This window comes from Electrona antarctica (genome assembly GCF_951216825.1).
Source record: "Electrona antarctica genome assembly, chromosome: 12".
NCBI lineage: Eukaryota > Metazoa > Chordata > Actinopteri > Myctophiformes > Myctophidae > Electrona > Electrona antarctica.
The window spans coordinates 49,954,407-49,974,874 of NC_136793.1; the positions used below are offsets into that span (position 1 = coordinate 49,954,407).

The 20,468-nt window shown below is 42.7% G+C and overlaps 1 protein-coding gene across 2 annotated transcripts in view; it reads right to left on the reverse strand.

Annotated features, from left to right (window-relative positions):
* Positions 1–1,461: 1,461 nt before the first annotated feature.
* LOC306934687 (whirlin-like) overlaps positions 1,462–20,468 on the reverse strand; it is a 131,158-nt gene continuing 112,151 nt past the window's right edge. For both annotated transcript variants that reach the window (XM_079517370.1, XM_079517369.1), the window contains exons 9-13: positions 19,593–19,667; positions 16,909–17,830; positions 15,257–15,432; positions 11,595–11,723; positions 1,462–2,661 (exon numbers count right to left, since the gene is read on the reverse strand). In XM_079517370.1, coding sequence (XP_079373496.1) covers positions 2,467–2,661; positions 11,595–11,723; positions 15,257–15,432; positions 16,909–17,830; positions 19,593–19,667 — 1,497 coding nt within the window. In that variant the 3' untranslated portion in view covers positions 1,462–2,466. The remainder of the gene's footprint in view (positions 2,662–11,594; positions 11,724–15,256; positions 15,433–16,908; positions 17,831–19,592; positions 19,668–20,468) is intronic.

Sequence of the window (20,468 nt, forward strand, 5' to 3'; positions counted from 1 at the left end):
ACATTTCCCCACGCCGCACTGCACGCGGGGAACAGAGGTGAAAACACACAGACTGTATGAGAAAGGCTATATGTAATTATACTACTGGAAAATACCAGCTGTTTTTACACTGTACACTATTAGTTACAAAACAGTCATAATTATGGAGTCATTTGGTGTACAGTGGCTAAAAACTATGAAAAGTATAATTGCAGTATTATAATATAACGACTATTTTAGATGTGCCATTGTTGATGAAATACTGAGAGATTTAAATATTTAAAAAAAACATATATACAAACATATGTTGACACGTACAGTGTCAACATATGGAGATGGAAAAGATTGTTGATATATATTTTCAACTAAAAGCACCATTTTCAGATCAAAATCATTTTTTCTATCTCGCACTTGGAGTTGTAGGCCTTACATTTAGTTTGACTCGCTTCCACAGATAAATATTGGGAAGATTGTAGATTGGCAATTTTCCTCTTTCTGACAATTTTGGCAAATTTGGTCTTAAAACTAATTAAATCGTTCCTTTAGAAATGTGCAGATACAGTTGGAGGCCATCGATATTGTCCTTTTCTTTTTGCTGAGGTTTGCGTGATCTGCGCAAAAGGACAGTTAACCCATTTTGGGCGGGAACCCCTTTTGGTGTTTTAAACATTGTTATAATTTAGCTATTGAAAAATAGCAGATCTACAAGCTCGTAGCGCGCCACCGAGTGGCGCGCTACGAGCTTGTAGGTCTGCTATTTTTGAAAAATCGTGAAGAAAACTGGAGGATTTAGAAGGATGTTTTAAAATTTTGAGGTCAGGCCTAAATGGGTCAAATGATAAGGGACAATATCGGTGGCACCCAACTGTACCCTGTCTGCACTTATACTGCATGCTGGTTTGTTTACTGTTGAGTGAGAAAACAGTGTTGCACATTAAATGGGAGTTCCGCAGTTGTCGCTATTTTTTACCGCATTCTGATGATAATGTATCCTATGAATCACTGTTTAATAGTGGCGGCAAAAAAACAAATTGGTGAAACGTCGTGCTGCGTGAGCAGAAAGCCACAGAGTGACAACATTCTGTGGAGTTATTTCCCACATCATCTACAGCAGATGTAAACAAAACAAATTCAGTTCCCCCGTGATTGGCCAGCGGCAGCGTGCCTTCCGCACCATGTGTGCGATCATACAGGCCGCTCCAATGAACTGCAGCGGCCAATGAGGCATCTAGGTTTCTATATCTGTATGGTTGCCAGTTGCCACCCTGCTATTTAAATGCAGAATTCCAACAATGGCCGCCGTGCGAATATGGTCTATTTTGTCACTGCTATGGGGTGACCATGTCCGAACACCTCTTCTAAAACGGTTATAGTCCCAATACTTGATTCTGATTTGGCTGATTTCTGATTAGACCACGTAGCGAATCAGGAATTAGGAATAGTTTTATGAGGTTAATATTGCCACGTTTGTAACCGTTTCAGAAAAGCAATAAACCACGCGAGGTCCCAGCTTACCGGGTATGTTATAATTACCGAGAGGGTCGGAGAGGCGTTGTGTCTCACTACGCCTCTCAGCCATTATAAAACACCTGGTAACCTGAGACCTCTTGTGGCTTATTGCTTTAACCCATTTTGACTTGAGATCAGATTCTAAAAATGTCTGTTTGAAAATGACAGTTTTCTGAAAAAGCTATGTTTCTATGTCAGTCGTTCTTTGATTTTTCAGAAATAGCATGAGCTTGTAGATCTGCTTGTAGATCTGCTATTTTTCAATAGCTAAAGCATAACATAATGCTAACACCAAAAGGGGTTCCCGCCCAAAATGGGTTAATCTACACTGCCAGTGATGCGAGCGAGCGAACGATGAAATCTCATTAGAATACACGTTTTTTTCCAACGAGACGGTCCTGACGTACCGCGAGCATGCTGCGACGTCGTCCACCCCTCCTATATTCACTCGCAGAGTCTCTATTTGAGCGAGGTTTCGCGACCCCCCAAACACTTATTGGTTGAGACCTGCACGCTACTATTTATCGGTTATTAGATTGGTTCAGGCTATACGTCGCAACGCAATGACCGACGCTCCATATCAGGGCCGTTTTTCCGCACAATAATCGCCGTCGGAGCGCTCGCTCCTTCGCCTGTGTAGATGAGGTGTTATAGGTGTGACTACACACCTGTGGTGCATCGAGCTAATTGATGCACACAGTCAAATCAGCTGAGCCGTGCTCATACGGCAAGTAGATGAAAACAAACTAAGTCTCAATCAAACACACTAGTTGATTCAGGTCTCAATTTTATGGTAAATACAGTATCAATAATTCTCCCTGTATATTTTCAATATTTGTGCAAAAGACTAAATGCAATCAGCAACAGCACACTCAACCTTCCACTCGTCGTTTTCCCGGAAAAAGATATCTGAGGAATATGATTAAAGGGGTAGGAAATGAAATTGTTTGTTGTTCATGAATGCATCAGTCCGGCGCGCTAGTGCCCGGGCAGGTGGGCATGATTGACCTCGGCCACCAGGAAGTCGATGTGGTCCTTCTCTTTGGTCTTGAACGCCTCTGCGATGACGCGCGCCGCGTCCTTGTGCTCCCGACCCCTGAGGGAAACCCCGTTGACCTCCAGGATCACCTGGCCCACCTTCAGCTGGCCACACCTGTGGGCGGAGCCACCCGCCTGATTGGCCAGTGGGGTAGTGAGAGAAAGAGAGAGAGAGAGAGAGAGAGAGAAAGGGAAAGAGAAAGTGCTTTGGCAACAGCATGTAAAATGTCATGCCAATAAAGCCTGTTGAATTGAAATTGAAAGGGGAGATGAAATGCAAATGGGAATTGCATATAGGCCTACGTAGGAAGAATCAGCAGGTGCAAAGAAATGTGAAGGACAAGCTGGGGCTTGGATGATTGACAACTATAATGTACGCTTTCTTACTCCCAGGTTGTCCTACAGAATGACGCTTGGTCAACAAAGGCTGCCTTTTCCTGTCCAATGCGGACGTATAGGGGACTGCCCGTTAGTCCGTACAAATCACCCGTGCTGCGGGTTACAAATCACCCGTGCTGCGGGTTACAAATCACCCGTGCTGCGGGTTACAAATCACCCGTGCTGCGGGTTACAAATCACCCGTGCTGCGGGTTACAAATCACCCGTGCTGCGGGTTACAAATCACCCGTGCTGCGGGTTACAAATCACCCGTGCTGTGGGTTACAAATCCCCCGTGCTGCGGGTTACAAATCACCCGTGCTGCGGGTTACAAATCACCCGTGCTGCGGGTTACAAATCACCCGTGCTGCGGGTTACAAATCACCCGTGCTGCGGGTTACAAATCACCCGTGCTGCGGGTTACAAATCACCCGTGGCTTCCTGTGAGGTTAACGTCACTTGAAATGAACCGATGTACAAGATAACAACACGTGATTGTGTAGCTTGTATACTGTAATAGATCGGTTATTTTCAGGAAGCGACATCGGTTGAGTCATGTGTGTGCATGTGTGTGTGTGTGCTGTGTGCGTGTGCGTGTGTCCATGCAAGTGTGGTGATTGATTTGCATAATGGCGGTCGTGTGTGTCTTGGCACATAATACCGTGGAATGGTCATTATCCCTTAATTCTGTCAAACAGCTCAAACAAATCCGTTGAGTTTTTAGAGACAGATGCTGATCTGAAGCGCCTCCCTCATGCCTGGTCAGACAAAGACAGACCGCAGGGGAAAGACGTAGTACAGTTGGGTGCCACCGATATTGTCCTTTATCATTTGACCCATTTAGGCCTGACCTCAAAATTTTAAAAAATCCTTCTAAATCCTCCAGTTTTCTGAAATAAATATTTTCACGATTTTTCAAAAATAGCAGACCTACAAGCTCGTAGCGCGCCACTCGGTGGCGCGCTATGAGCTTGTAGATCTGCTATTTTTCAATAGCTAAATTATAACATAATGTTTAAAACACCAAAAGGGGTTCCCGCCCAAAATTGGTTAACTGTCCTTTTGCGCAGATCACGCAAACCTCAGCAAAAAGAAAAGGACAATATCGATGGCCTCCAACTGTACATCTCTCTCTCCGTCTGATCACACCTGCTTGGCAGAGGAGGCTGAACGTGTAGGAGGGCGACCCAGATTGCCTCAGTCAATCTGCTCAGTTTTGTGTCTATCTTTCCCCCACCATGATATGTTGCCTTCACCAGTGTGGGTGCACGGGATCTGATGTACTGCAGCTATCTCTTTTTGTGCTGTTACGAGTACATTTAAGTGCGTGGCTAATGTGAATTTGGTTTGGGATGAAAAATTAATGATGGTGGTGAAAGTAGTGTCCAAGGAGAGTGTGCATGAAAAAGTCTGTCGTCTGAGTAAAGGCTCATACATAGTCTGGATTTTCGGTGGTAGGGTGACCACCGAACTACAACATGACGTCACAAGCCGCGGTGAAGAGCAAACCACCGCCACCGCTCCAGCCCTTCTCTCTGTTTTTACTCACCACCGCTCAACGTTATTTCAGCTCCGGTGGTCAGCTCACCACTGGAGCGGTGGTCACTGGTCACCTCACCACCGAAAATCCAGACTATGAATATAATTATAACATGCAGGGTTGTTTGGGGCCAAGCCCTTTTTTTAAAGGGCTTGTTCTAAATGATGTTGATTGTGCAGCATGTACAGTTGGAGGCCATCGATATTGTCCTTTTCTTTTTGCTGAGGTTTGCGTGATCTGCGCAAAAGGACAGTTAACCCATTTTGGGCGGGAACCCCTTTTGGTGTTTTAAACATTATGTTATAATTTAGCTATTGAAAAATAGCAGATCTACAAGCTCGTAGCGCGCCACCGAGTGGCGCGCTACGAGCTTGTAGGTCTGCTATTTTTGAAAGATCGTGAAAATTTAGAAGGATTTTTTCAGGATTTAGAAGGATTTTTAAAAGTTTTGAGGTCAGGCCTAAATGGGTCAAATGATAAGGGACAATATCGGTGGCACCCAACTGTAACGTGGTTCAACACTGAAGCACTGAAGGGGCGCTCAGCCTGAAATATCCATGCAGAGTATCAATATTCAAATACGTCATGGGGTGCAGACGCTTTTTTGAGGGGCACTATAGAGCGTCGCAGTCCCGCCCCCTACCATGGCCCAGGAAATGATTCTCCGTTCATTTTCCTCATAGACATTTCAGAAAGTATTTATTTAAAGACGTTTACGCCGCGGACAAAGCCAACTCGAGTCGTGACAAATCATGACAACAAACACAATGTTTTGGGCCGAACAAATAATTAGAAAGAAGAAAAAAACGGCAGGTTACAACACTTTTTTTGTTGTTTTTCTTCTTTGTAATTATTTGTTTGGTCCAAAATATTGTTTGTGTTGTCATGAGTTGTCACGACTCGAGTTGGCTTTGTCCGCGGCGTAACCGTCTTTAAATAAATACTTTTTGAAATGTCTATGGGAAAAATGCATTGGGATTAATTTCCTGGTCCAGGGTAGGGGGCGGGACTGCAACGCTCTATAGCCCCTCCTATACACAGGTTTAATGTTTGTCTTGAGTTTAATGTTTGTTTTGTATAAACGCCATTGACAATGAAGGGAAAATTGAGTACTTTTTCCACCACTGCATGCACACTAGTGCTGTATACTCGAGACCACCTATAGCAAGTCAAGACCACTGACAGAGAGGCAGCGATGCATTCTAGACCAAGTTCAGAAGAAAAGGAGAAACAAGCTATTTCCGAATTTAAGTCAAATACAATTGGATATGCAATACATATTCAATTGCAATACAGTACTGATACTATTCAGTACTATAGAAATAATGCCTTTGATCTGAAACGCTGCATTTTACTGATGCTGCCAATGAAAAAAACTGTAATAGGCCTGTTTTGTATAATATACGTCATGGGCCTATTTATACAGTTTATATATACTGTATACACACATTATATAAATATGACATATAGTCAAAATTATGTGGAAAGAAATGACACTGTGTTAGCATGTAGTACACAAGCCTTGTACTTGAAATGTAAAGCCTATGAGCAAAATACTTTTACACATAAACAAAGGAATTATTCAAGGAATGGAATAATTCAAGACTTTATCTGAATGACGCATCGAAACCAAAATGCTTGTCTTATATTTACGGTTAACCTCTTAAAGCTGCAGTAAAGACGATTGGCTAATGCCAGCAGAGACTGAGTCAAGACCAACGCGTCAAATCAAGACCGACAGAGACCATCACAATGTGGTCTTGAGACTATACAGTCTTGTGTACTTCAGCCATACATTGTTTTGACGTTCTAGCTAGTGGTTCTCAAACCTTTTCATGTCAAGGACCCCTAAATTGACACTAATAAGCCCCGCGGACACCCATTTTGAAAAGATATGCCAGTGGACCCCAATAAGAGGAAGATGTTAATACGGGCTCTAGCAGTGAAATTTTCAACCATTTTAATTTAAATTTCATTTTCATGCAGTTTGACCTGCATTATGCTATACGGACCCCCATTTAATTCATTGCATTGCTATCTCTGGGACCCCTTACTTATATGGTAAATTTCAGTGTTAATTTAACTCTGAGAGTGTACAAAATGTGTACACTCTCAGAGTTACAGACCCATAAGGGTCGATTTGATACCTAACTATCATTTAGCTGGGGACTCCCTGGAACTCCCTCAAGGACCCCTGGGGGTCCCCGGACCCCACTTTGAGAACCACTGGCCTACAGCGTTGAGGTTCAGGGTATACCACCTCTCCCAGATTAGGCTCACAGCAATTCCAGAAGGCTAAACTGTGAATTATGACACGCATTTATATGGGAAAAACTTTACCAAAAGAGATCAATGATGATGAAGATTTGAAATCAAATCCTGGCCAAGAGAAGTGAACTATATGACAACTGAACATGAAAATGAACCTCCAAATGTCCCAATGAATGATGCATGGTAGTCAGCAATGACAATGGTGTGCCAAATGTGCATGCAGATGTAGAAGGACACACACAATCCTTACTCAAGTTAAGTTAAAGTCATACTCATCTAAATGAATGCTAAACAATTTCCATTTATTTACTCAAGTTTATTTACATAAACGTGCCCTTGAAAAACTAGGACGCTAATACAGCTTGTCATAAATGATTACATTACATTACATTTCATCGTCGATGTGCTTTTAAGACTCTCTCTGTGTTACTTTAATTTTAGGCTAAAACGTAAAAAAGAAACACTAACAACATACACTTTCATGACGCACACGTCGTGAGACCTGACCAGCTCTTTGTGATTCACCCTCACGGAAACATATATAAAAAAATACATTGTAGCTTAAAAACCACAGTAAAAAACTCCTTTACACCTCGATAACTCAGCTGTCTGTAATTCAAATCATTTCTGACAAATACCCAATCTCAAATAAAGAATAATGGTCAAATGATTAGTACAAATAATAACTAAACAAGGCATTTTACTTTGCAAGTAAGAATCACATATTGTAGCCTATTATGTGCTTTTGAAGACTATTACACTTTGACAATCGATGTGTGGATTCCTAATGACAAAACAAGCCACTTTACAACATGACAGCGAGAGCAACAAACATTTACTCACTTCTCCCATCAGCTTCTACACAACCTCTCATTTGTCACCGACCCCACAGGTTCACTATTAAACAGTGGTGGAAAAAGTACTCAATTGTTTTACTTAGGTAAAAGTACCAATACTGCAATTTAGACCTACTTCGTTACAAGTAAAAGTACGGAATTGAAAATGTACTTGAGTAAAAGTACAAAAGTACAAAAGTATCTAAAAGCTCACAATGTGTCGCGTTGCGACGCATTGTGAGCTTTAGATTGGCTATTTTCAAATGGCCGAAATGTAGTGTTGAAGTGGTTAGGTAATGTATTTTTTCTAATCAAAAGTAACTAAAGTTTTCAAAAAATGGTAGTGAAGTAAAAGTTAAAAAAAATGGCTCCGAGATGTAGTGGAGTAGAAGTAGAAGTACTGGAAATTGGAAATACTCAAGTAAAGTACAAATACCTCAACATTGTACTTAAGTACAGTACTTAAGTAAAAGTACTTAGTTACTTTCCACCACTGCTATTAAAGCATATATGTAGTGTGTGGCTGAGCATAGACATGGTAACGCCCCGCCTGCCTCTGATTGGCCTACCGACACTGCCTGTCTTGACTGTCCACTGAGGTGGATAGTCTGATCTCTGCTGCGAGGTGGTGGAAAATAATACAAGTATACAGTATCGGTATGATACAAGAGAACTGCCTGTAACTTGTACGTTTTATTTTTGTAGAAGAGGCAAACTAATATTGTTTATGCCGTTTGCTTTGATTGGACATGTACGCGGTAATATGATTTGATTTGGGTGTGTTCTAAATCAAGTGTTTGTGTTGATTGTTGTAATTTATTTGTGTAATTTATTTGTATGTGTAAATGTGAAACCTTATTGTACTGTGAAAAGGTCTCTTTTCCCTTTCTAGTATAATCGTACTAGTTTACTATAATTCAAGCGTAGCGTTAGTTCATTGCGGCACGGAGGGCAGATGGTTTATATGTGTGTACATGGTTCCCCCTCATTCATTCTCCCTAGTGATCTATACTGCTTCTTTAAATCTGCTGCCTCTCTAGGCCACGCCCTCATTCCCACAGTGCAATTCAGGCTGCCTACTTAAGCAGCCTCAGCTCTCTACTCATTCTTTGCATGCTGGGCCGTCAGGCAGATCGTGCGGCATCTGCGTGGAAATTTCCCCCACCTCCCCGGCCTCCTCCCCGTCAATCTTAGTCCAGGGATTATGGGATATTATTGTATCGTTTGTGATTGTGTAGATTCATTGTGTTGAATCATGTGTTGATGTGTTATTCTGTGTATTGTTCATGGATTATCGTATCTTTGGCTCTGCTCTGGGGGGTTGTTGATATCAAATGTGATATCAGAAATGTGTAACGGTATGCAGATCATCTGATATCACATGAGCAGAGCCACACCGCCATACTCGCATGCAAAAGCTTTGCAATAAATGGTCTATGGTCAATCTGAGCCGAAGTGTCTCAATGAATTAGATTAATACACTAACACTTTGTTTAGAAGTACACACCCAAATCAAATCATAGTACCACGTGTGTTCAATCAATCATTCAATTCAAACGGCATAAACAATATTAGTTTGGCTCTTCTACAAAAATAAAACGTACAATTTAGTTACAAGGCTGCATTCTGTCGCACGTGCCAAGCTGTCATTCTCTTGTATTATTTTCCCACCACGGAGTAACCTCGCATCTCGGAGGACAGTCGAGACGGGCTGTGTCGGTAGTGCCAATCAGAGGCAGGCGGGGCGTTCCCATGTCTATGCTCAGACGCACACTAGATATACAGTTGGAGGCCATTGATATTGTCCTTTTCTTTTTGCTGAGGTTTGCGTGATCTGCGCAAAAGGACAGTTAACCCATTTTGGGCGGGAACCCCTTTTGGTGTTTTAAACATTATGTTATAATTTAGCTATTGAAAAATAGCAGATCTACAAGCTCATAGCGCGCCACCGAGTGGCGCGCTACGAGCTTGTAGATCTGCTATTTTTGAAAAATCGTGAAAATATTTATTTCAGAAAACTGGAGGATTTAGAAGGATTTTTTAAAATGTTGAGGTCAGGCCTAAATGGGTCAAATGATAAGGGACAATATCGGTGGCACCCAACTGTACATACGCACTATTAAATCACAGACACGTGTGTCGAAGTTTGCAGGCAGCCAATTGTGTGCACGGGGGGAATCTAGAGATGTGCAAAATCTGAGCGTACAGTATCAAGGCATCATCTGGAATTATTGGTATTTGGAATTTGGCTTTTGATCACCTGCCTGGATTTCTGAAGCAGAAATCTGCTGATAATTTCCCGTGAATATGCTGAATTCTTGAGTCAAAGTACCGGTAGGCTACTTCCTTATTTACAATAGACTAATACGCCAATTTTGAAAATGTAGTGAGCTGAAAGTCTAAAGTCTTATTAAGTGAAAGAAATACTTAAAACGGATACTTAACATACTACTTAAGTGCAAAAGAAATACAAAAGTAAAACGGATACTTAAAACATACTAGTTAAGTGTGAAAGAAATACTTAAGCAAAAATGGATACTTAAAACATACTACTTAAGTACAGTTAACAGTACAAAGTAATTGTACTTGATTACTTCCCACCTCTGTGTTCATGTGTGTGAATACACATGCAGTACTCTGAACTCCCGCTGCATTGTTGTAAAACAGATAACCACATGCTTAGTCAGTCAACTTACTTACTTTATACTTTATACTTAAACATGGAAATTTGCATATTATTATGCATCACCATCCCAGAAATTACGTTTCAATCAGGGGAGTAATTTCGTTGATGTCACACCGATTACAACACTGTGTCGTGAATCCCATCAGAGCAAAAAATAGTTGGTTATTGAATTATATACCCCTCTGATATTATTGCTATAATTGGCTAAATGGGAGACAATTCTCTCGCTCATAATGGGTGGGGGGGTTTGGCCACATACAGTAGCAGTCTATTATTATTGAGATTTATGGAAGTGGCAGTGGGGGAGTCATTGTTATGGAAATCTGCACTGTCACGCATATTCTCCATGGTGAAGAAGGCTGAAACTGGGAAACACTGCAGATCTAACTGCATAATCTCATACTGTATATTGCATCTGGTAATAGCAACCCGTCTCTGCTGTGAAAATATCTCCTTTGCAGCTTTGTGTCCTTGAGAAATCACAGGACTAACAATAATTAGATTATAATTAAGTCCAAATAAGGCATCAAGGTGAAATGTTAACAGAGGCAAACAGGGGGCAAATGTGGGCTGTGTGAAACTAGGTTGAATCGCTATAGTGTTACAGAAGTGACAATGTGCTGGAGAGAACCCATTTTGTCTTCACTGAGTAACGTTTTCAACCTTTTCTATATCAAGGGCAGGCCCATTATGTATTCGGCATTTACAGTAAGCCACGGACCACCGTTTGATGAGATTTAGCCTCTCAGACCCAAAACTAAGAAATAGTTTGTTATCGTTGGATATAAGGTTTGACCACAATTCCATATTGATGTTGGTATACCATAAAAGGTTGATCAAGATTACAATTATTTTACATTTTACACTGTGAAGACCAAATGGACCCATTTTGGTTACATTTTACAGAGTTAGAGTCGAGATCTATAAAGGGTCCAATAGGTCAGGGGTTCTCAACCCGTGGGTCGCCAAATTATTTTGGGGGGTCCCCAAATTATAAAAAAGAAAAGAAAAAAGATTTATACATTTTTTTGCAACTGAATGTTGCTGAATTTTTGAGTCGGACTCTCGGCCACCGTACGCTTCAGTCTACGGTCATATTAGCTTCCCGTTCACTAGCCTGTTAGCGCGGCAGAAAGAATGCCTCGTCTCTCCTAATCCAGGGCGCTCTCCATGTCTCGCGGGGGTCGCAAGATCAAATGGCCAAAGCATTTCGGGGGGTCCCCAGCCCAAAACGTTGAGAACCCCTGCATTAGGTTACCAACAGCTGGGGACCACCAGGGGCCCCTCACGGACCACTGGTGGTCCTCGGACCACTGATGTAAAGTAATGTAAGTTATTTTAGGGAACATGCACTCACCTGTATGGTGACTATGCGTGGCAAAGGTTGGCGCGTGTTGGCTCCTCCCTCTATAGCGATGCCAAGGGTGTTGGCTTTCTTTGCCACGCGTACCAGGACTGGGCTAGGAGCTGGACCGGGTGAACCCGTCTGTAGGCAGTGGTTGGAAACGTTACTCAAAAAACGGAAATATATTACCTATAGTTACTAAACCCATTTAGACCTCAGGCCGATTCTAAAAACAATGGCTTCTAAATCCTAACAGCTTTCTGAAAAACCTCATGTTTCTGTGTCAGTGGTGCACAACCATTTCCATGTCAAGGACCCCCGGAATTATCCGTATTTGGCTGCGGACCCCCATCTGAAAATATGTAGTTCCAGGGACCCCCACAGAAGCAAAGATTCGAGTTAAAATCGTTGTGCCACATTTTTACGATTTTTCAAAAATAGCAGATCTATACAAACTCGTAGCGCGGCACTCGGTGAGCTTGTAGATCTGCTATTTTTCAATATCTAAAGTATATGCTTAAAACGTAAAGCGTTCCCGTCTTGAATGGGTAAAAAAAAAGAAGTAATACTACCCCCTGGTCCCTGCCAAAAGTAACTACTTACTTATAACTTTCCTCGCCCCAAGTATTTGCATCTTTTGTCCCCAAAAGTGTCACCCCACCAACTTTGTTCCGGACAGTAGGAGCACTTTTTTTAAATGCCACCATTTCTCATAGGAGGGCTGTGGGCAGTTCAGAACCCCGTCCACCAGTGACATCATCAATGGCGAATCCAAGCTAATAGAAACTGCAGGCTTTCTATTCCTGAAACGTTGCAATGCGAAAATGGACGCAGTCGTTCTTTTTTTCATTTTAAACATTGTTTAAAAAAAAGAATCTGCCCATGGATGACGTCACTGGTGGACGGGTTTCTGAACTGCCCACAGCGCCCTCCAATGAGACACAAACCTACAGTTGGGTGCCACCGATATTGTCCCTTATCATTTGACCCATTTAGGCCTGACCTCAAAAATTAAAAAAAATCCTTCTAAATCCTCCAGTTTTCTGAAATAAATATTTTCACGATTTTTCATAAAATAGCAGACCTACAAGCTCGTAGCGCGTCGCTCGGTGGCGCGCTATGAGCTTGTAGATCTGCTATTTTTCAATAGCTAAATTATAACATAATGTTTAAAACACGAAAAGGGGTTCCCGCCCAAAATGGGTTAACTGTCCTTTTGCACAGATCACGCAAACCTCAGCAAAAAGAAAAGGACAATATCGATGGCCTCCAACTGTAGTAGAAAAATGGTATTTTATCATGAACATTAGTTGAGGACCAATTATAGGAAGATAAGTTGAAAAGTGGTCCTTTTTAGACCCACCCCTTCCGCATCCGATAATTCACACGTACAGACAAGTGTGCGTCGTTTTCATATCCGCTCTAGATCTGGAGATCTAGACAGGATCCGCAGCCTGCGATAGAGCACCGAAGTCTGACGTCAATATCGGTAGAGGGCGCAAATCCACTCGGTTCATGTACTTTTTATTTGCATTGTAATCCCCATAGGGGGATTTTAGATAACCTCATTTAAGAACTGTGTTTGGAAAATAAACATGTCATCCCGGCCGTTTCACTCCTATGGATATGAAGAATCAACTGACTGAGAGAAAACGCTATTGTTACTGCTACTGAATTAGTTACATTTTCGCTAAGACGGTCAGTCATATATGACTGACCGTCGCAAACGATACAGAGACACCTCCCTGACAATAACGCAGAGACAGCTTGTTTATCTTTGGACCACAATGCTTATATGAAACGATTTTAAGATGACCCCATGTTATTCTCCATAGAGAAATTACTTCCGTGAACCAGGCAGAACCAGGGGATGAGTCAGGACTTCGGCGCTCTGTAAACACTCAAGCACACAGTACTATCACTAAGGCCTCACTCAGACCTTTAAAACATTGATGCATGCTTGTTGTATGAATGTTGTGAGTGTCATGGCCGCCCCAATGCATTTCCAATGGAAGTCACATGGTTTGTAGTCCACATTTTGGACTACAAGCTGTTGTATGGCTTTCGGCTGTGTTTCGACTGCGTTCCTCCCCCTCATACAACACAAAACACCCATAGAAGCAACCTACAGCCTTTAATTATAATGCAAAAAAGAGCATTAAGAATAGTACATAAGGTAGGTTATTATAATCCTACAAATGAACTGTTCTTAACGTCTTCCACACTGAAATTCTTAGATTTAGTTGAATTTAAATCGGCACAAATGATGTACAAAGTAAGGAATAAACAACTTCCTGTGAATATCCTAAAACTGTTCAAGGATAGGGAGGGACGCTATCAGTTAAGATGGGACCTAAACTTTCAACAACCCTGTGTTAGCACCACCCGGAAGAGCATGTGTATTTCTGTCTGTGGGGTAAAAATATGGAATGGCTTGACCGAGGATGTGAAACACAGCAGACACATCTCTCGATTCAAGATACTATTCAAGCATATCCTTTTGGCTAAATACAGTATATCATAAGATAATTTGTATACAACATATTTAACCTATGAGGATGATGATGATGATTATGGTAATTAATTTATAGTGATCCTGGTGGATCTCTATGGTGACACGGGGTGGGTGGGGTATGTGAGGATACGTGAGGATTTTTTTATTTTGATGTTCGTAGGATAGGCATTTATAAGCTTTCAGCTTCAGCATATTCCTTTTGATCACCTCCAGTTCCTTTTGGTTATGTAACCGTGTGTTAACAAATAAGCTGTTTTGTTACTGTGAAGATGATCAAATAAACTAAACTAAACCAAACCCTCAAATGTTGTGTCAAACCATGTGACTCCCATTGGAAATGCATTGGGGCAAGCTGTCTCACACCCTTTGTATACAACAAGCATACAGCAATCTGTTGCGACCGTGTGAGTGAGGCCTTAAGGCTCATGAAAATAGTAACAAGTTACTTTGGGAAAAGTAACATATTAGTAATATTATTACTCATTACTATTACATTAAGTAATAAGTTACTGTAGTTACTTTCTAACACTGTCTATAGGATATTAATGTTAGTTAGACAACATGCATATGAGCTGTCAGGAAACATGGAGAGTTGCCATAAATCTAAATCAACCTTCAGGCAATTTTAAATGTTTGTATTTATGCTCCACTTTGCTGCAATTTACAGTTGACAAAAGAAAGGTGACAGCTGTCCAAATTAACGCATTTTGGGCGGGAACCCCTTTAAACATTATGTTATAATTTAGCTATTTTTGAAAAATCGTGAAAATATTTATTTCAGAAAACTGGAGGATTTAGAAGAATTCATTTTAAATGTCGAGGTCAGGCCTAAATGGGTTAAGTCAGCCCTTCTCATCTAGTAAAAAAAATTACTAGATGAGAATAATTACATTATTTTAAGAAGGTGACGGACGGTAAGTGTTACCAATACAACTAATAATTATACAACCTGATGTTTATTAATCACATAAAGTTATAATATGTTAAGGGAGCCAATTTAGCTCAAAGAATATCCTGTAATGAGTTCTAAATCCTGGAAAGCTTCCTGTAAGAAAACAAAGCTCTGACCCAGTTGCAGTTGAAAACTTTTTTCCTAGTACAGTATGTCCTCTTGTCCTATTACCCCAAATACTGCAGGGACCCCCCCCCCCCCCATCACCTGTCTGGAGGTCTGTGGAGCTACCTGGGCCCCTGGAGGGGGCTCCGGTTGCCCCCCATGGCCTTTGCTGGGTCGAGGACTGCCATCTTTACTGAGCCCGCCGGCCTCAGCGATGTCCACCCCACTGTCCTCGCTCAAAGTCTGGCCGCTGTCCGACAGCTGAGATAGAGTGGCCCCTGGACAGGACAGGACGGGACAGGACAGGGGCACAATCAAATATGGTTTAGGGGTCTTCATATCTCTCTCTCTCTCGTCTCTCTCTCAGCTAAGGGGTCCACGTTGAAGTAGGGACCCTACTGTATAAAATTGTGTTGCAGATTTAACCTTTTCATACATTTCATAGATGGCTTTGACTTGTTTGACAGCACTATTATCAGTGGGGCTTTTTTTTTTTTTTTTTTACACTATTAAAACTTTTATTAGTGACTTTTATTAGATCTGTTGAAGACCCCTGGTTTAAGCCTTGTTTACCAAGATTACAAGCAAGTAATATGGAACACAATAGCCAGTCATACCCAGACATTTATTCTTGTGGCTATTGTGACTATCCACTCCAGCACACAATTCTGTATTCATACTGAATCTTCATACTGTATGCATGGTACATTACATGGCCGTGTTCTGGGCACAATTGTGGAGAATCAATTTAATCCACAAATGCTGGTCAACGTAGGTTATGATTATGACCTTGTCAGGAAGTCTGTTTGCACTGCAAATGAAAGTAGCGCAGTACTGAAAGTAGCGCAGTACTTAGTTTAGACAGTACTTGGTTTAGACTAGTCATTGGTTAGACCAGTCATTAGTCCTACAACTACAACCTATCTCAAACCCTAACCTCCCACGGGGCAGCACACCTAAACCTAACCTAGTAACCTTAACCCATGTCTAACCAATGACTAGTCTAAACTAAGTATGCACACAATTGGCAGATATGCAGACATGCATTCAGTATATAGAAAAGTGCGATCATGCACCTGCGAAGAACATGGTTCAAGGAAAAAATACACCATGGAAGAAAAACTAAATGCAACCACACAGCAAAAATATGAACAAAACTTCTTGAACCAAGAATTGTAGGGGGAATAAAAGGGCAAAATGACGAAATCAAGCCGGAGATTTCAAGTATTTCACAATGTTTCTATAGAGACAAAATGCTACCACGTGCGTTGGCAACATCAATATTCTTTCTTTACTCAATAATAATCAAAATTGTGACCAGATTTGACTGAGAGACTGCCATCGCGCAAATTCCAGCTTTTCACCAGAGGAGAAAAACCTTTTTTTTTTTTTCAAAATGAGTTTATAGCACAGACAGACTCTTCACATACTAGAGCATGTCTGAAATAAGTGTCAGAGCTGAAATCGACATGTAAATATGAAATAAATGCTTAAACATGTAGCTAGGTGTAATGTTAGAGACCACAGAAGTGAACCTTTCAAGCCAGTTTTCTCAACTCGCTGTTTTCTGCAAGACATTACTCTATAAGCCATATCTCCAAAACTGGTGGGTCAAACTGAACAACCAATATGTCAATTTGAAGCTATGATTCCCTGCTTTCATATGACATGAAAAAACGAAAATTCAAAAAAATCCAATGGCAGTCCCTCAGTCAAATTTAGTCACAGAAATATTTGTCTTTTCACCATCGTACCTCTCTGCTGGGGCTGCGTTCTGCCGTCTGCCATCAGCCTGTTCCCGTCCGTAGCCACGATGCCTCTCTGGCTGGGGGAAGGGGAGCACGACTGCTTGGGGCTGCAGGGCGGGGGCGGCGGTACGACGAGAGACGGACAGGGCGAGGGACACGGCGACGGGCGGGGCGAAGCCACGGGGGTGGCGGAGTTGGACGAGGCGGCAGAGGACCTGGCCTGCACAGAGGAGGACTTCTCGTAGGAGCTGGCTCGAGACGAGAGCTTGATGGCCGCCGCCGCCGCCGCCGCCGCCGCCGCCGCCGCCGCCGCCGCCGCCTCGGGCTTAGGGTTGGGGCTCGCGGTCTCCCCGCCGTGATGGAGGAAGCCGGGACAGGTGTGGTGGCGCCCCGTGGCGCTGGGGCGGTCGTTGTGCAGGGAGAGATGTTGGTTGTGATGGTGGTGGTGAGCGGGGTGGGGTTGCGGTTGTTGTTGTTGTTGGTGGTGGTGGTGGTGGTGATCGGAGGAGGTGGGAAGGTAAGGGGAGCTTTGGCAGGTGTGACGCAGGGAGCTGAGGGAGGGGTGACGGGCCGCGTTGGGGCAGACGTGGTGGGCGGAGTTCGGGGAGGCTTTGTGGAGGAGGGGCTTGACGGGCCTGTGGAGGCAGTCCTGGAACAGCCTGGTAGGGCCCGTGAAGGACATGCCCGAGCTGGGCTGGCCCGGCCTGGCAGAGTGCAGTCTCCTGGTGGGCTGCTCTCGCACACTGGACGAGGGTCTGGCCTGGCCCTCTCGCACACTGGACGAGGGTCTGGCCTGGCACTCTCGCACACTGGACGAGGGTCTGGCCTGGCCCTCTCTCACACTGGACGAGGGTCTGGCCTGGCCCTCTCTCACACTGGACGAGGGTCTGGCCTGAGGTGGGCGTTCACATGAACACTGGACTTCCTCCTATGTAATGCAAAGAAATGCCAAGAATCATTAAAAAATATATATTTGTCGCTGTCGGGAGGAAACTACCTAATTCCATTTTTGAGGTTTTAAGTGTTTTTTCCGCCCCCATAAATCAATGCTATTGAACACCCTTTACGTCTGTGTGTTGTTTATAAAAAAGCATTAAAAAGTGCTTTGGTCTGTCTGCTGAAGCAGAACTCCACCACCTCTCTCCCTCTCGGCAAGTAATTATAAAGTCACAATACCAACTTTGATGAGGCAGTATTGCTTTGTCTTAAAAATATAGGGTTTTCTTTTTCATTTCCCGAACATTTTACATTTTGGGGTTAGGTGGTTTCTTTCCCGACAGCGACAGCAGAGAAAATAATATTTATATAGACCAAAACTATATTTTAAATTCAACCGATATGATTCAATATATCTTAAACATAGAATTTCAAGACTGTTAACCAAGGACTAAATATACTTTACAAAATGAAATTATTATCCTGCACAAATTAACTCTATTTTGAGTTTTTCAAATGTTGCATATCATCACATTTTGAATATAAACTATGTGTGCGTAAGCATTGGTTTTGGAGTATAGTATGACCTTGAAAGTAACTAAGTACTTTTACTAAGTACTGTACTTAAGTACAATTTTGAGGTATTTGTACTTTACTTGAGTAATTCCAATTTCCAGTACTTTTACTTCTATTCCACTACATCTCAAAGACAAAATTTGTACTTTTACTCCACTACGATTATTTGAAAACTTTAGTTACTAGTTACTTTGGCGATTTTAATTTTGATTAGAAAACATACATTAACCACTTTCAAACCTATACATTTCGGCCATTTGAAAATAGCCGATCTACAAGCTCACAATGCGTCGCAACGCAATGCATTGTGAGCTTGTAGATCGGCTATTTTCAATAGATTTTCTACACATTTTGAACTTGTGAAATGGCACATTCTGCAATATGAATACTTTTACTTTTAGTACATTTTGATGCCGATACTTGTGTACTTTTTCTCAAGTACATTTTCAATTCCGTACTTTTACTTGTAACAAAGTACTTCTAAATTGCAGTATTGGTACTTGTACTTAAGGGCCTTTCTCGGCCCCACCTCTCTCCCTGTGTTTTAGGATCCAAGATGGCCGCAGCACCAGGAGGGGGTGGGGCAGAGGTGAGCGGGCGGGGTCGACATTATGACCTTACTGGGCTGCATTCAAGACACTTGCCTTGTGTCTGACACCTCACTTGGTCAAACCATATGGGCTTCCATTGGAAATGCATTGGAGTGGCTATTAAACACAGACACAAGACAAACGCAAGACAGGTGTCTTGAATTTGTGAACGCAGCCCAGTAAGGCCACCCCCTCCTGGTGCTGCGGCCATCTTGGATCCTAAAAGACGGAGAGAGGTGGGGCCGAGAAAGGCCCGAGTACTTTTTCCACCACTGCCTTTACTGTATATCTGCTGTATGATATTGATGCATACCACTGTAACATTGTGGCAGCGGTGGCCGAACGGATTGCGGAGCGGTCTTGATACCGGAAGGTCGCCAGTTCGAATCAGCGGTCCGACACGTTAAAATTACCACCGCCAAAGTGCCCTTGAACAAGGCATTGAACCACTACGATGAAATGTTCTATGAGCAGGGCCTGGCTGGAAACAAGTTCTTGAGCTTAGCCCAAATACCCTGGGTAAATATAGTAATCATTTCATTTCATTTCACATGTACTGTATATCTGCTGTATAACATTGATGCATACCACTGTAACATTTTGCAGAGCATTGGTGCTTTCCTCTAGGTCCTCTGCTATTCTGCCTCCAGCTGAGATATCATTCTGAAAAAGACAAGAGGAGGTTATTACTGTAAGGCCTCACTCAGACCTTTGCAGCATTGCTGCATGCTTGTTGTATGAATGTTGTGTAGTGTCATGGCCGCCCCAATGCATTTCCAATGGAAGTCACATGGTTTGAGGACTACATTTTGGACTACAAGCTGTTGTATGGCTTTCGGCTGTGTGGGGATAAAATAGATAATGGACTAACATAACGTTTCACCGCATTCCTCTCACTGCCGCTGCCTCCTCAGAGTGTGACTCTCTCTCTCTCTCTCTCTCTCTCTCTCTCTCTACATTACGGGCCGATTCATACTGCAGTACTACGATCCGTTTCCTACCTGCTGCTCCATCTGTCTGTCAGTGTCAAACAGAAACAACCACGCGGTCATTTAATTACTTAATATCTCCGACCGACGCGGACATATCCTTATGGAAGGGGGAGAGGGGAAAACACCACAAGAGTGACTAATCATCGGGCAAACGTTGTTGTTAGCCACCATAGCCGAGCTTAATGCATTGACTGCATGTGTCCAACTGTGTGTGTGTGTGTGTGCGTGTGTGTGTGCGTGCGTGCGTGCGTGCGTGCGTGCGTGCGTGCGTGCGTGCGTGCGTGGTGCACACACACGAACGGACGGCAAAACATACTCTCTCCCCATGCCTTCGGCCTGGTGGAGACAATAAAACAATAAAGGTCCTAGGTTCACTGCAGCAATGTGTCCTTCCTTGAACAATGAAGACACAATCTCCTTACCACAGCATCACATAAATGTCTAAATATCTGAAAAAGCAAAAGGAACCAGC